This window comes from Chaetodon auriga, chromosome 7 (genome assembly GCF_051107435.1).
Source record: "Chaetodon auriga isolate fChaAug3 chromosome 7, fChaAug3.hap1, whole genome shotgun sequence".
Taxonomy (NCBI): domain Eukaryota; kingdom Metazoa; phylum Chordata; class Actinopteri; order Chaetodontiformes; family Chaetodontidae; genus Chaetodon; species Chaetodon auriga.
This window is the reverse complement of record NC_135080.1, coordinates 1,232,501-1,248,486: the sequence shown is the minus strand read 5'-3', so window position 1 is coordinate 1,248,486 and position 15,986 is coordinate 1,232,501. Positions and strand designations below refer to the sequence as shown.

Genomic DNA, 15,986 nt, shown 5'->3' with positions numbered 1-15,986 from the left:
GCAGCGGAGGAAGCTAAGATGTACAGCCATGGACGGTCAGCAGCAAAACGCGCTTTATCCACCTGAAAGAAGACAGTCTATTTAGGTTTACATTCAGAGGATTTTCACAGATTTACCTCACCGTCAGACGCCGGGAAAACACAAGCAGCCATCTTTGAAATCCTCAGAAGATTCCAGTCTGATCCTGCAACAGCACTTTGAGACCCTGATGGTCAAAACCATCATCACGTCAGGACAAGAAAGACAGACAAAAGACACAAAGGAGATGTTGGGGAGAGTTTGTGGAGGCAGGAGGAGGCTGAGACGGGTTTCCCGCTCACATGTGCGTCTGTGTCGAGCTTCTAACTGTGAGTTTAGAGTTTCTTATGGTAGCTAACAGAAGCTATTAGCTTAGCTTAAAGCATTCAGTCCTCAGATTGTGTCTTTCTGGCTGACTGCGGGGTTAAAAGTCCACCAGCAGATTCCTCCGTGAACATGAAATTATTTCCCCTCTAACTGAATTTGAGGCGGGAAACAATCGTGTTGATTCATGCGCCCGCCGGCCGCAGGCGCTCCCCTCGCCGCCCCGTTTCCACGCGCTGAGACTGAAAGACACGCCTTGTTCGTCCAAACGCATTCCATCTTTATCTTAAGGGACAATGCACAGATTTAAAACTGGAAGCCAGCATATCGAGGCAGGTCGTCCACTGAGGGAGGCGGGAAGAGGGAGAGCAGACGTGTGGTTTCACCTGTACCTGTGCTAAACGTTTGTTTACAGCCGATGACCAAGTGACGTACTGAGACTTACTTAAACTCCTCATGTGGGAGGAAGACATCAAATCCCTCAGATTTAGAATTTAAAAAATCTATGAAACACTTGATCTCATGATTCAAGAGAAGGAAGTTGAAAATGTCCCCTTTTTTTTTAAATGAGCAAATATAATTGTCCTCACACCAGCTGCAGGCCTGCCGGCACTCGAGCAGATGGAGCGCTTTCATTAGCAGGATCACCAGCCGAGCGCGCACACACACACACACACACACAAACAGAAGAGCTACACAGTAAAGTTCACATGCAGTAGATTCTAGCACTGCTAATGCTACATGTTAGCACTGGAAGCTTCTTCATAACTGTTTTCTTCCCTCCATCGTTCTGAGTTTTTGAACGTTTCAATGCTTTTTGACGACATTTTTAAACTGTGGTTTTGTCAAATGAAAAACATTTGTTTCCTTCCCTCCCCTGTACAGTTAGCTTAAAACACCTATCCAAGGCATTAACACACTAATTCAAAGCTGCTGTTGAACCGTTTGTTTTGTTACTTATATTTAGCCTATATATCTTTATAATGAGGCCATTTATATATTTGTCTTTCAAACCTTGTGTAATATCTCTATTTGGTCTGAATTCCTTGATTTGGCTGTGAATTATCCACTGAAGCAGCATTTATATATTTGTATATTTGTATATTTGTATGTGTATATATATTTATATTGTTATATTTTATGCTCTTATTTTAGTAGATGTGTCATGCTGTGTGTGTGTGTCAACTTCCTGTCAACACAGACTCTCATTGGCTGTTGTCAGCTGTGCAGATGAAATGGAAGATCCTAATTGGTCATGTGAGGTGTCAATCCAAAGGTCGGAGTGCAGCGGCCATCTTGAAATCAACATGTCGCCTATGTTTGCATGTTTGCAGGAGTTATGAGCTGTGTCCCAATTCAGGGGCTGCATCCTTCGGAGGATGGATTTGAAGGCCGCTTACGTCATAACGCTGCGCGAAGGCTGTCCCAATTCGTCCAAATTCGAAGGATCCTCCAAATGCAGCCAACAAATGCGTCCTCCTTTTCCCTGTATTTGGAGGATGCGTCGGTACTATCCTTCACGGCCTCCCATATCCCAAGATGCTTTGCGCACCGATTGTTTTTTTTTAATAATGGCGACCTGTTGATATGAGGAGCTCAGTTAACAGTTAGCCTTTTTAAAACTCTTCACTTACAAATGTTACAAGCTCGCATGTCAACTAATATCTTATTTTGGGTGAATACTCGATTGTGATTGGCTGCAGGGTCTCCGTTAAAAAGTGTTGTAGGACAACTATAAAAAAGTTCCGGTCAAATAGCCTGATTGTTCTAAATTATTGCGCTGGCTCAAACGCTAGTTGGTAACCGTGGCAACAGAAACTCAGAACATACATTATTTCACAGTTTATTTATCACAACGGCAAGACAGTAGACAACATGAGTGATTTTATAGTTTCCTTTAACCACATTTAATGATCAGAGTGAATGGTGGATAATATTTCTTGCAATAAAAATGATTTAGGAAACTATCTGTGGACTTTGAGTCTTTGAAACAAAATCTGGCATCATCCTCTGGACACAGACAAGCGGTAAGAGGTGCACTTGCCCTCTGAAACGATACTTTGTATCACGTAACATAACGTTAAGCAATCATGTCACTTCCCTCCTCTGATTAGGTCTAATATAACAGCTGCGCCGACCGAGCTGCAGGTTCTGTGGCCAGAGCCGGTTACCTTGGCAACGCGTCACAACGAGCGATATTAAATAGTCCACTCAGCCGCGTCTTGTTAAAAACTTACAATTTTAACGGTAAAAAAAACAACATTAACGTATTAATAATTGATTTCATATTTATTTCTTTCGTAAGTGACCATGGTATAAGCGGGATAACGTCCTTCGAGGTGTCCATTATCAGAAATGAATGGACAACGCGGAGGCGTGAACTGTCCGACGCGAAGCTGTGAAGATATTCACATCAGGTGAATTTGTAAGTTGTATAATAGGCTACATTTCACGCCTCTTACAAGCGATAGGAGCTGTACGGGCGCATCTCTGCACCCCGTACGTGTGTTTTTCCTGGGTTAGGAGGGAAGAAGTTATGACGTCGTGACGCAATCAGGACACGCTCCGAAGGCTAGACCGTCCCATTTACCGATAGTTGATGCGGCCGACGGAGGATCCTCCGCAGGACCCAGCCTCCAGAGACCGCGTAGGCTGGGTCCTCCGAAGGATGCAGCCCCTGAATTGGGACACACCTATGGAGAAAATGTAACCGAGTAGCAATTTGTCCCTCCTTAAATAACAAAAAGTAGAGATGTGACCAGATAGATTAAATGTACTCAACAAGGAATTTACTCCAGGGTCTGGCAGTAGTATGCTACCTAAGTCCAATAAACAAAACAAAACAAAACAAAAAAATGTTGGACTGGAACGGACCTTTCCTGTAAATCAAATGTCAGTTTGTTCAACTCAATATATGTCTTTCATTTGTAGTGACACAATCACTTCAAAATATTAAACACACACAAAAAACAAAATAAAGTAAAATGTCAAAATAAATTCTCTTTGGCTTCAGTATAAATGATCTGACTTAACCAGACAACAAAAAATAAATGACAACAATGTAGTTGCTGAAATGTCAAAACCCAAAATTAATGTGCAATGTCTTTTCAGTGTTTATCAAAACTAAATCAGTCCTTTTGTTCTTGGATAATGAACAGCTAAACCTCTCCACAGACTGTGGTTATTTGCAATCCGGTATTCCTCAGCCCAGCATGAAAGTCAAGTGAAGTTTTAAACTCATATACATTGTGGGTGGAGTTTACAGTGTTAATATTAAACACACACAAACAACTCTAAAACAACATAATGACTCATTTAAGGCTGTTAGCTGTCCGCTATGACTTAGCAATTAGCATCTTAACTAGCGATTAGCATTTAAGCTAGCGATTTGCATTTAAGCTAACGATTAACATTTTAACATTGAAAAACACACATTTACACATACACCAGCAAATTAGCTCTTTTCACAACACAAGCACACCCACACACATTCAATACATATGTGCTCACCTAGCAGGAAACAGCATACAAGGGGTGACTTGACACGTAAGACGGCTAGAGACTGGCTACAGCTCGCTGTCTTCTCTCCTTTCAGCATAAAAGTCAAGTGAACCCGCGAACTCTCCTGCTCTGAGATCGCAGCTCTACAGCCGTAAAGCGGAGCTTACTGTTGTGACTCTTAAAGAGACAGTGTGCCTATTAACGCTGAATACACAGACTGGCTAAATAACCACTGCGCTACAAAAACATGGAGGACTGAACATGTAACTGGACGGGGTGGTCTGGATCAATCGATGGATTACTATCAGACTTCATTGGTGAGTTCAATGTTTGTGTATTTGTTGTTGACTTCGATCCTACCTACCTACCATCAATTGAATAACAAGAATCGTAGCTTTCAAACGATGTGAGTGTGACCAAACTTGCTGGAGATCTTAATGTTCACATAGTAGTTCTTTAAAATTGAAGCTAAAAACATTAGCTTCATGCTATTTGCTTACTTAATACTTTCTGAAGATCTTCTATGTGCTTGACACAAAGACAGAAATACAAGAGGTAGAGTTTAAATACAAAAACAGGTATTTTCTGTGTACTGTTACCTTCATGATCACTGGTAGTTAAACTGGGTTTGTCGGTAGATCACAAACGTACAAAGATCTACACACCTCCTACTGACAGACACAAGAATGACGTCCTACTATGCACTGAACACACACACACACACACACACACACACACACACACACACACACACACACAGAGTTAATCTCTGCTTAGTGCATTAACAGTGTCACCGATCGCAGTGACGTGGCGTTCTTCAGACACGTGAGCGCGGCACGAGATCCAGAACGCAACTCTGCTGTAAGACACAACGCAAATCCTGCTGTCATTCACTCACTCACACTCACACTCTCTCTCACACACACACACACACACACACACACACACACACACAGCACCTGTAGAAACTAGACAGAGTGACGAAGGCAAAGGGGCGGATCCACTGCAAACGTCACTCATCGCTCCAGTTTCAGAGAAACACGAAATACCTTTAAGTTTGACCTTTTCACCACACGAGACCACTGATCTAAGACCAGCTCTGGGACATGTTTAGTGACCATATCGAGTTTTCAATTTTCACTGTTTTCTTTCTTTTATTTCACTCTGCAGTATCTGTAGAGCAGCCGGTCGAGGGTCAAAAGATCGTGGATGGTTTTAAAGAAGCAAACATTAATTTACAGACAGGAAACACAGGGAAAGTTATGTATGATTAAAATGAAAAATTATGAGACACTGAGTCAATAAAACTACTGAATTAAGTAGAAAAAAACTTTTCCTGCCACAAATCAAATAAAACACTGAGAAAATGATACGAAAAGATACAAAACAAAAGATAAAGATACAAATGTTTCATATATTTTATTTATCTTCAAACGTGTACAAAAGCAAGAACAGCTGATTGGATGGAAAATCTGTTTTTGAAATATTCAACAATGACAAGACAAAACGTTCAGCTTCCAAAGTGAAACCTTTCAGACGGCAGTCGACTGATTATGAGCCTTCACGTACAAGTCTGTAACAGGACGTCATTGACACTGTTGGTGGACGGTGGAGTAAAAGTAAAGGTGAGTCAGAATCACACAGCAAAGAGAAGACACATCACAACACGCCTCCCTTTAATACCACCTTTATGTTTTAGCCCCGTTAATAAACTTCAGGTATGTGTAATGTTAAGTTTAGAGCTCATATGATACGCTGCCTCCACAAGAGTCCATGAGGCACCTGTGTGAACATCCACCTGTGTGAACATCCACCTGTGTGAACATCCACCTGTGCAAACACTCAGAAACAGAAACGCTTCCGTGTCTTTGAGAGTCAGCCTGCAGAGACTTGAAACCAGCCGTCATCCATCACGTTTATGCTTTTATTTTGGTCGAACTGTTGTTCTTTGGAAAGGCAACGCCACACACCAACAGCGCAGCGTTGACTACAGTAAATAAAGACGCCGTCTTGGCTCTGACGGATAATCTCTCTGCACAAAGTTTCAAGTCTCTGCAAGCTGACTTTTAAAGAAATGAACTGAAAGCAGGAAAAGCACATTGATGAACACTCCTGTGGCCGGCAGCGATGCACAGACATGTGATCTGTAGTTGATGGGCTAAAACATAAAAACAAAGACGTACCTTTTAACCTTTGACCTATGAGTCACTTCATGTAGCTTGTTACAAAACATCTGAATTAAATACAAGTGCTATCATTTTTAACAAGGCAGTTAGTGATTTTAAGTACAGAACACTTCAGAATCTCATTTGTCATTTAAGGAAAAGCATCAAGCCAGCTCGTTAGCTGTGTCCTATACATTAGCTTAGCAATGTTAGCACAGGTAGCAGTTTAAAGATATAACCTAAGTAAGCAATAAATCTTCTAATGTCACGACTGTCAGCCTCTTCATTGCACGATAATGTGAGTCCTGACAGGTTTCTGGGCGTGACCGTAGACTTCACCTTCCTGCAACTTAAACAGTGGAATTACAACTAAACAAATCATATGTCTTTCAGCTATCGTGCCTCTAAGACAGACCTGAATAAATATACTTTCCAATCATGTTTTCACATCACCTAGGCGAGGACACATTCAATATCTAAGACAGCATCGCCTTGACAGTGTGTTAAGTTAACGGACGGCATCATTGAGGACATGATACTGAGTGTGGATGATGAAATGGAGCCATGACATAATCAATAACTGACTTGGTTTGTCTCTTGGTAGAATTAGGAATCAAGCAAGAAGCAAAGCTACAAACTGACTGAAAACAAAAAGGTTCAGGCACTTTTGTTAAAACTTAAGCTGCCGATGGTCACAGTCATCGAGGTTTTTAATATTTTTGGAGGTTTGTAACTTCTTAAACTCGCGTGGTCATTCTTTATGCTCAAACAACTTTTAGACTTTTACTGAAAAACGGTAGCAAGTGTTTTTTTGTTTTTTTTTGGCAAATGATCATTTTCAGAGTCAGTGTGATGATATTATTTCAGCCCTTTCCAACACAAATCAAAGGCACTTCTTGGTGATGCGATAATCTGCCTCTTTTTAAGGATGCATGAGCACAAAGAACCGGTGGAATGGTCTCAGTTAACTGGCTAAATGTTTTTGTGTTAAACAAAAAAAGCTGTAGTTAAAACCATGAACACATTCTATCGTTGACAGACACTGAAACATGGGTTAGAGTTAATGTTAGCTGCAGGGATAATGGTGGAAGTGAACAGTGAAAATGGGCAGAAAACAAAGTGTTTCAGGGCTTGTGGAAGCATGTTGGACACTCAGTGCTGCCCCTGAATCGAGGTCTAGCAGGCTCAGGGGTTAATTGAATTAATCGAGTTGAGCACATCATTGATGTGATGACTGTCGAGCCCGAGGAAGATGCTTTACCCAAGTGCCGTCCACGAGGGTCTCTGCTTGGACTTCATGTCGGCGGGGGTCCGTTGACGTATCTCAGCGTTAGGTGGAAGCTACGAGGCATCCGGCTGCTACGCTGACACGCTGGCTCCAAGCCGACCCAGATCAGAAAGGCCAGGAGAGCCAGAGCTGCAGCCAGGAGGAGGCAGAGGAGGGCTTTGGAGAGCAGGGAGGAAGGGTCTCTGCTGAGGGAGGTCACACTGTGGAGGAGGAAGAGGAGGAGGCATCAGCGGTTTGTCTGCTCAACCTTTGAGAAATTCTGGGAACTGAAGAACCGACTCTGGCAACGTTAGGACTACACCTACATCTGGACAACAGGTGGAGCAACAATAAACCTGAATGACAGCGATTCATCAAGCCGTCACTGAAACATGTTACAGGAAGTAAAAGTAACCCATAGAGCTCCACATTTTCAAGGATTCTGAGTTTGAATCTGCTGCCTTTGATTTGACGAGCTGCAGTTTAAAGTAACTTCTGCTTCAGCTGAAAACTTGGAGCTCTGCGATACAACATTTAAATAAGAGATGCAGCAACGGACAAAGTGTTTGAGGAGTCTGTCGGACTAAATGTGGGGATTCATGACTGAGACACACAACAAGTCATCGCTGACTTTTATATTCTTTTTAACAGGTAATGTGTGTGCACGCCAAAGCTCGGGCCCATTGAGCTGTTTGCAGCAGGGAAAATATACAGGCTAGTACTTGTACTGTGTAGTAAAACAGTCCTTCAAAACACTTTTTTGATTGCTGGAGTTGGGAAACGACAGATATTGGCAAATTGGGAGATGATTGGGTTTTACTTTCTTCTTGGTGTCTGGAGGTTTTTGGGGAGTGGGGGATGCTGGCATTGCACATTTCTGTTGAAACTTTCTGTGGTTAAGGTCTGGTTAGGTTTAGGCACAAAAACACTTGTTTTGGCTCAAAATACTTGGTTTAGTTGGCGCAAGGGTCAAGGTTAGGTTTAGGTTGGGGTTGGGGTTAGCTGAACCCAAACACAACTCAAATAGCGTTCTGCTTCTTGACATTTCAGCTCATGCACCTGTAATCTGAACTACGTCACTTTGATACCTGTTGATATGTAAGAAACGCACACATTTAACGTACCTGTGGTTTGCAGAAACGTACGACGCCGACATGTTCTGGTGACCGGGCTGAGACGAGGCTCGCTGCTAAAGCCCTGACGGCGGTCCTGACCCACAGACTGTGTTTTGTTCTGTCAGTGGCCTCGGTTTTGAAACCAGAAGCCCGGCACAATAAAGATTTCATGCGTTCATTTCTAATGATTCTACGAAACGGGCTCCAGCGCACTTTGATGCCGGTCAACGTTAAATCACTTGAAAGGAAAACTTTGCTCGACTAAATCTTGCTCATAAATTGATTTTCCGTTTTTGTCAAAATACACTCAGAGTTTCCAAAGTACCCGCATGTCACAGAGGAGGACCTGGCACAAACTCAACAAACTGAACACCTTTCCTGTTGATTACCTGATCAAAGCCACTGACCTTCTGACCTCTCCCCTACGACCTTTCTCTCCGAAAACACGAAGCAGACTTATCTCTGCGGTTTCACAGATATCCTGAACGCCTTACAGCCGGTGGACGTCTCTGTGGCTTTCTGTGTTTCCTCACCTTTGTTTGGAGGGAAGACGCTCAGGACACGACGGCTCCTCTTCAGCCTGAAGAACAGAGAGCTTCTGTCAGTCCACAGTGTTTTCAGGCGACGGTTCAGTTTCACATGAAGACTTTTATCAGCACACACAGACTTTACTTCCTCCCTGTGAACATTAGTGATACTACTACTTATTTAAGGCGCCGTGTGTACTACTTTCCATCAGTAACACTTTGACTGAGCTGATGAAACCCTGCAGCCGTCTCAGAACTGCATTATGAAGGAAAGCTGCTCCCAAAAAACATCTCAGATCTCGTTTATCGATCAGAACCAAGAGAATCAACCAACACCATCGACTCACCTGAAGATTTGAACGACACTGGTGCTTCATCCAATCAGACGAGGCTTTTATGTCAGGTGACGGTGAAGAGGAGGGGGCGGGAAATGGCTGTTGCGTGTTGTCATGGCCCTGCTGGCTGTCGGGTGCGTTGACGTGGCTTCCTTCCAGGTAACACTAACAGAGATAAACACAGAAGTCTGTCAACATGAGGACGACAAAACAGCTAATTAATGAGGTTTCAGCTTTCATTAATCTCCAAATCAAATCAAGTGAGAACTGCAAACGACGGCTGAAGCACCAGGCTTTCAAGTCTCTGAAAAATGTCCAAACATGTCATCAAGTAACGGAACATATTTTTGCACAGTTTTGATTGAATTAACTAAATTCATCAATGAGAATAATCATTAGTTGCACCCCGACTGGAGCTGGTGGATCACAGTGACGGGACGTTCAGTGTCTGACGACGTCTTCCAGACTTCACTTTAAGGTAAACTGAGCTGATGAGACGTCGTCCAGCTGTGTTGGACCTTTTCAAAGAGACGCTGGGACGAGTGTGTCAGAACGAGGCTTCAGATGTTCGACAGAGTTCGTTTGTACTCAGGAGCATCGATTAAACCCTTCATTCTCTCCTTCACTGCTCTCAGATCTGGATCTGCACGTAGATTTCCAAACTGTTCTGTGCTCGCTCAGTAGTTTCGTCGGTAATGAAGCTCCATTAGAAAGCGCCGATGCCATTACGCACAAACACACATTCAATCAAACTCACATATTGCAAATGAGTGTGCGCAAAGTCGCTCTAATTACAACAACACACACGCTTTGTCGTCAGATTTGACCCTGAAAAACTCATCCAGCAACTTTTCTTCCTCTCTGCTGTTCAGACATTTTCTGCAAGCGTCTGTAAGTCAGGCAGGAAAGAAGAGGAGAGGGAAGTAAAGAGGAAGGAAGGAAAGGAGGAAGTGTGCGTGTTTCTCTCCTGTTTTTATGGCGACAGTTAAAGTGCAGCCAGAATGCATAAATCAAGACTTTATGGATTCATTCGGCGGCCCGAGGAGCGGCGGACGAGACGGAGGAAGAGGAGAATAAATAGACGCTTTCACCGGTAATGAGAGAGGGAGAGAAAATGAAGGCTAAGGCCAATGAAGTCTGATGGATAGAGAAACGCGAAGGCGGAGAGACAGAGAGAGACAACAGAGGAGGGGGGACAGAGGACAGTTATTCAGGAATCCATCTTTACAAAAGGTGGACGTGCAGAGAAAAATAAAGGCTGATGATTATGAATGCTGATGGAGCTCCTGGTGAGAGGACATCGCTCAGTGTGTGTGTGTGTGTGTGTGTGTGTGTGTGTGCGTGTGTGTGTGTGTGCGTGTGTGTGTGTGTGTGTGTGTGTGCGTGTGTGCGTGTGTGTGTGTGCGTGTGTGCGTGTGTGTTAACTTCTCTTTAAACTGAGAAAGATCACGGTGGACGCGTCTACTGTACGTCTATTAATGACCTTGTGGGGACATGAACCTGATTCTGGACCTACATTGACTCACAGTCTGTTAGAGAGTGTGTCAGGAGCACACACACGCACGCACGCACGCACGCACGCACGCACGCACGCACACACACACACACACACACACACAGTTGGAGGATTTCGCCGTAACGTGACCTGCTGTGATCAGACGTCCTGATCTGGATCAGACATTCTGGACGGTGCAGATGAGCCAACAGTGTCAACAGTGAGACTTCACCCACCTCCACCTCCACCCCCCCGTCCGTCTGCACAGATCTGGAACAGGAAGTCCTCGTCTCTGGAGGGGCGGGGCTCTGTACTCCCAGCCACGCCCTCACACGCCCGCCGTCAAAGCTGATTGGCTCACTGTTTTCTCTGCTAGGAGTCGAGGTCACCCACTGGTCTCCGTTCAGCTGAGCCCCGCCCCCGTCGCTCTCTATTGGTGAGAAGACACTGGGGCGGGCGTGGTCGAGCCATCCCTCCAATCTCTGCACAGAAAGCAGATAATATTCATTAAAGATGGAAAGAAATCATTTCCTTCATCCACGTTCTTTATAAAGAATCTCTGGAATCTAAACGACTGTCACTGTTTCTTATTTTGTTTTAAGGTTTTATTGTCACAATGTGGACATTTACCAACTTCTGACTTTAAGTTTGAGTTAAGTTTAAGTGAAGGTTAACGTCTGAACATCAAAAATCTAGAATCAGGAATGAAGAATGGGCTGGATTTTCTGTGTTTGCAGTAATTGGGAGAAAACTGACACCGCCTAAATCGACTGTGCTGGATGGTGGCGGTGGCGGTGGCAGTGGTGCGGGGGTGGCGTGGGGGTGACAGAACCTCTGCAGGCCAGGCTTTTGAGCTGTGCTCAGGATTCATGCGGCGTACGAGCCGAGGTCACACGGTTGCAGCTTTAATGAAGTACAACTACACCGAGTCCTCTGGGCAGACGGCGGCGAGCCAAGCCTGCGGGGAGGGCATGCTGACATCACGCCTCCACCGGTCCAATCACAGCAAAGATGGTAAAAATACAGAACAGCACAAACACTTTGATGTCTTTGTCGGGATGCTGCAGCTGTAATCAGATGCTAATTCACTTTTACATGTGTCTCTGTGTTCGTTTCGTCTCCTGTTGAGCTCCGGGTTCACCAACAGTGCATCAGTGTGAGTGTGTGTGTGTGTGTGTGTGTGTGTGTGTGTGTGTGTGTGTGTGTGTGAAACAGATACAGAGTGAGGGCGGAGCTGCAGGCTAGCAGAGGAGGATGCTCAAATTACTTCAAGATTTCAGTGTCTGTTTTCATCCCTCGATCCACCGACGCCTGTCTGCGTTTTCCTTTCACCCCCCCAAAAATATTAAAGCTAAAAAAAACTGACGCACCTGACAACATACAGAGGCGACACATCCTGCAGGTGTCATCGATAAATCAGCAGAAGAAGAAGAAGTGAACAGCAGCTTGTAAGCAGCTCATCAGGCCGACAGCCAGCGAGGGCGAACATTTTTAGATAACTGGTGTATCGGAACATCAATGACTGTGTGTGAGTGTGTGAGTGAGTGTGTGTGTGAGTGAGTGTGTGTGTGAGTGTGTGTGTGAGAGAGAGACACACAGACAGAACAAGCCTCTGGGCCATGCAGCATCTGGGTCAGAGCAGAACAACAGAGGAAAGCCCTCGTGGATCGGTTCAAAGTGCGGCCTGATGCAGCGTCTCTGCAGCTCCTCCGTCTGGACGCTAAGAGTAATAGATTACAACAGGCCCTCCAGTACGAACACAGTCCGACAGAGGTGACACGCTGTGCTTGAACCGGCTCACCTGAGAGCGCTTCACGTCTGACCTTTCTGTTCAACTTCCATTTCAACCCTCGACGTTTGTTGTCTGATTTTTGAAACTCGCGGCGCCTCGTTTTCCCCCGAAAGCAGAATTAACTCGACTTTTATCAGAACGGCCGAGAAGTTTGGAGAAACTCACCAGATCTGCTTCCTGCTCGTCATGACTGAAGTCAGAGCCGAGGGAGCTGAGGTAGCTCCGCCTCTTCAGACCGTCCCTGTGATACAGACCTAACACACACACGCACACACACACATTATAATCCAAACACAGGTGTGGTTCAGCTTCTTCTGGAAACACTCTGTCACTTCTTACCTGTGCTGGCGCTGAAATACGACGAGTCGGCATCATCACGGGAGACAGAGCGTCCGATGTCAACCGACGGGTCCCACTCCAGCCCCAGGTGCTCATGGGTGGGCGAGGACGGAGAGGGAGGAGGAGGGGGGAGGTGAACGGGTGAGGGCGGGTCTAAGGAGTCAGACGGATCTTTACGATGTGTCTTCATCACATGTTGGACATTTATGAGCGTCATTGAACGATTAACGTGTCCGTTTACCTTCAGGACGGCTGGACGCTGCAGGGAGGTCCAGGTTGGTCTTATTAAGTGCTCCCTCCTCCTCTAATAGACTCTCTGAAGGGCAACCGGAGTCTGTAGCCTGAGACAGAATCCAGTCATCCTCAAAGACCTGAGGAGGAGGAGGAGGAGGAGGAGGAGGAGGCAATACATGAAAGACAAGATTTCAAAATACTGCAGTAAAAGTTCTAAATTCACACATTTACTTCAGTAAAAGTACAGAAATAGTGGGAAATTGTACTTGAAGTATCAAAGGTAAAAGTACTCCTTATTCAAAAAAAACATTCTACATGACAAGTTTCTGTCCATCACTGCTGACAGGATCCATTTCTAGACTCCCGTCCTCCGTCGAGAGAAGAGACACGCAGAGATGAAACTGAACTGATTGGTGCTCGGCCTGGAGAGAGCGGCTCACCTGAGAGCTGCATTCTGGGAAATGGATGCAGTGTCTCAGAAGCTCAGAGTCAGGATATGAAACACTCCTTCATTTAGTGCTCCTGGATGTCATGTGACCTGGATAACTGTGGATCTTTATAGGCCAGTGGGTTAAAGACTCACATCCCTGTGTAAGTGTGTGTGTGTGTGTGTGTGTGTGTGTACACATATGAGGCTGAAGAGCATCTGAATTTACTTCTATAAATACTGATAAAAAAAACCCCGAACATCTGCCAGTGTGTGTGTGTGTGTGTGTGTGTGTGTGTGTGTGTGTGTGTGTGTGTGTGTGTACCAGTCTCATGCTCAGCAGTCTGGTGTGTGTTCGTGCGATGTTGTTGTAGACGAGGCTGCAGTGGCGCAGCAGCTCCAGCAGGTGGCTCTCAATGTGCCGGGCGTCAGCCGGCTGGCTGCGCTGGATCAACGCCTCGCCGCGCCGCAGCAGGACGTTCACGCGGCCCGAGTTCACACACACACACTGCTGGAAGGACTGCACGCGCGCACGCACACACACACACACAAAAAAAACCAAAAGGTACATTTACAGAAAGCATTAAAAGACGATAAAACACATTTAGTAACACACACACACACCTGCAGCTGTCTCAGCTTTTCACAGGTGTTTCCTGTCAGGTGATCCACATCGTTCAGACGGACGTCCAGGTCAGCCAACCACAGAGCGAGCTCCTCCCTCTCTGCCTCAAACCCCTCCCACTCTGAGACAAAGAGCTGAGAGAGAAAAATGGAGACTCTTGGTCAAAGTGTTCAGCACGCGACAAGTCGTCGACACGCAGGTGAACGATTCTGCAGATTTGATGGATTTTACGACAGATTTTTACTTTAAGTGAAAACATGAAGATTCAACAGATGTTTCAGTCACTTCGACGCTGTAATTACTAACAGAGTCACATTAGTTAATCATCGGGGGACCTCTGACCTTTAGCTGTCCACTGATGGTTTCCAGTTTGGCGTTCACGTCGTCCCACCGCGCTCCGCACCGCCTGGCTGACGCCAGCAGCCGAGCCTGCATGGCGCCCTGGAACAGCCGAGTCAGCGTTCGATTCCTGCGGGTCAGACTGTCCAACTGGACGAGGCGCGATCCGGCTTCGCGGCGCAGCCTCTGGACACGGCGACACAGAGCAGGTCTGAGGTGACGCACAGCAGACGTGCAGCCTCTCCAGAGGACTCCATTACCCACAAATCCTTGGTGTTTTCTTTCATGCATGGAAAGCTAAAACCCTCTGAGCCTCTGTGGAACTGACGGCAGCCTTTCAGAGACCCTTCCTCACCCTAACCCACCTGTTCGTTTATGTTTTGTGTGGCGTCCAAACTTTTTTGGAATCAGGATTTAAATTAAATAACATTTTCAAAACTCTCTTATTTCATTATTTTGGCCCAAAAATCAGCAAACTGAATGACTTCCTGTGCTATGAAACAACGCACTACACACACAGTACTGACGTGTTAGTAACTACCAGCTTCATCATGTCGACTGACTGATATTTACCTGGATTATGTCTCTCACCTGGACCTGAGCTTTAGCCTAACTGAGCTCTAAGCTCACCTCAGCCCAGACTCAGGAACACAGTCCAGGGTCAAAGGTGAGAGGGAGAGATCAGGTGCGTTTCCTTCCTCACCTCAAACTTCCTCACTTCATCCTTCGCTGTGGCATAGGTAACGTGGGCGGGGTTAGAGGAGCTGACAGCCAGCTCGGCCAATCGCAGCCAGGCGTCCAGGTGGGCGTGTTCCTTCATAAACTCGTGCCAGAGGATCCACCTCCTCTCCAGTCTGAGAAGACATGAAAGACAGCTGAGACACAGAGAACAGTGGACGGTGTGGAGCGGCTCCGGCTGCAGTACTGTGTCCGACCACTAGGACGCACAGTCAGTCTGCTCGAGTCCACCTCCAGAGGAGAAACCAGATCTACCCAATCTGAAGTAACCATGACATTTGTAATAGTGCAACAGACAGGAAGTGATGTCAGGACTTGAGCTCTCTGTTCGTAGAACGTGTCCTTGTGGACAATCTGAGGACTGAGACAAACATTCCTCTAACCGCTGTCACAGAAGAGACGTCAGCAGCAAATAAGGTCATTTATTCCTGTTTAGCCCTTAACGTTGAATATCTGTCAAACCCTCAGAGTCCACCTCCTCACGGTCCGTCCACGCAGGACACTCACTGTCCACATCCCTGCAGGTCTCCGTCTTGGCTCCAGCTGCCGTCCACCTGCTGCGTTTCCTCCACATTCAGAGACGAGGCGGAGAGGAAAAGAGGCTCTGACAGATCCTGAAGCAGCTCCGTCTCAGTGGAGGCGGCATCGCCATCGTGGCGCTCTGAAGGCGGTGGGTCCGGCGGGAATCCAGACATCCTGACATCACGTGACCTTCACCTGCTGAGAAACAAGTAGAGAGGACAAA

At 45.8% G+C, this 15,986-nt stretch overlaps 1 protein-coding gene across 2 annotated transcripts in view; it reads right to left on the bottom strand.

Moving 5' to 3' along the window:
- Positions 1 to 5,314: 5,314 nt before the first annotated feature.
- The window catches only part of LOC143323591 (nesprin-2), a 21,534-nt gene continuing 10,862 nt past the window's right edge, over positions 5,315 to 15,986 (bottom strand). Inside the window, exons 2-13 of one of the 2 annotated variants that reach the window (XM_076735518.1) lie at positions 15,749 to 15,961; positions 15,207 to 15,357; positions 14,507 to 14,689; positions 14,164 to 14,298; positions 13,865 to 14,059; positions 13,120 to 13,249; positions 12,879 to 13,031; positions 12,705 to 12,793; positions 10,984 to 11,229; positions 9,265 to 9,417; positions 8,924 to 8,970; positions 5,315 to 7,496 (exon numbers count right to left, since the gene is read on the bottom strand). In XM_076735518.1, the coding sequence (XP_076591633.1) occupies positions 7,304 to 7,496; positions 8,924 to 8,970; positions 9,265 to 9,417; positions 10,984 to 11,229; positions 12,705 to 12,793; positions 12,879 to 13,031; positions 13,120 to 13,249; positions 13,865 to 14,059; positions 14,164 to 14,298; positions 14,507 to 14,689; positions 15,207 to 15,357; positions 15,749 to 15,936 (1,863 nt within the window). In that variant the 5' untranslated portion in view covers positions 15,937 to 15,961 and the 3' untranslated portion in view covers positions 5,315 to 7,303. The remainder of the gene's footprint in view (positions 7,497 to 8,923; positions 8,971 to 9,264; positions 9,418 to 10,983; positions 11,230 to 12,704; positions 12,794 to 12,878; positions 13,032 to 13,119; positions 13,250 to 13,864; positions 14,060 to 14,163; positions 14,299 to 14,506; positions 14,690 to 15,206; positions 15,358 to 15,748; positions 15,962 to 15,986) is intronic. The other variant, XM_076735519.1, reaches the window with a different exon arrangement.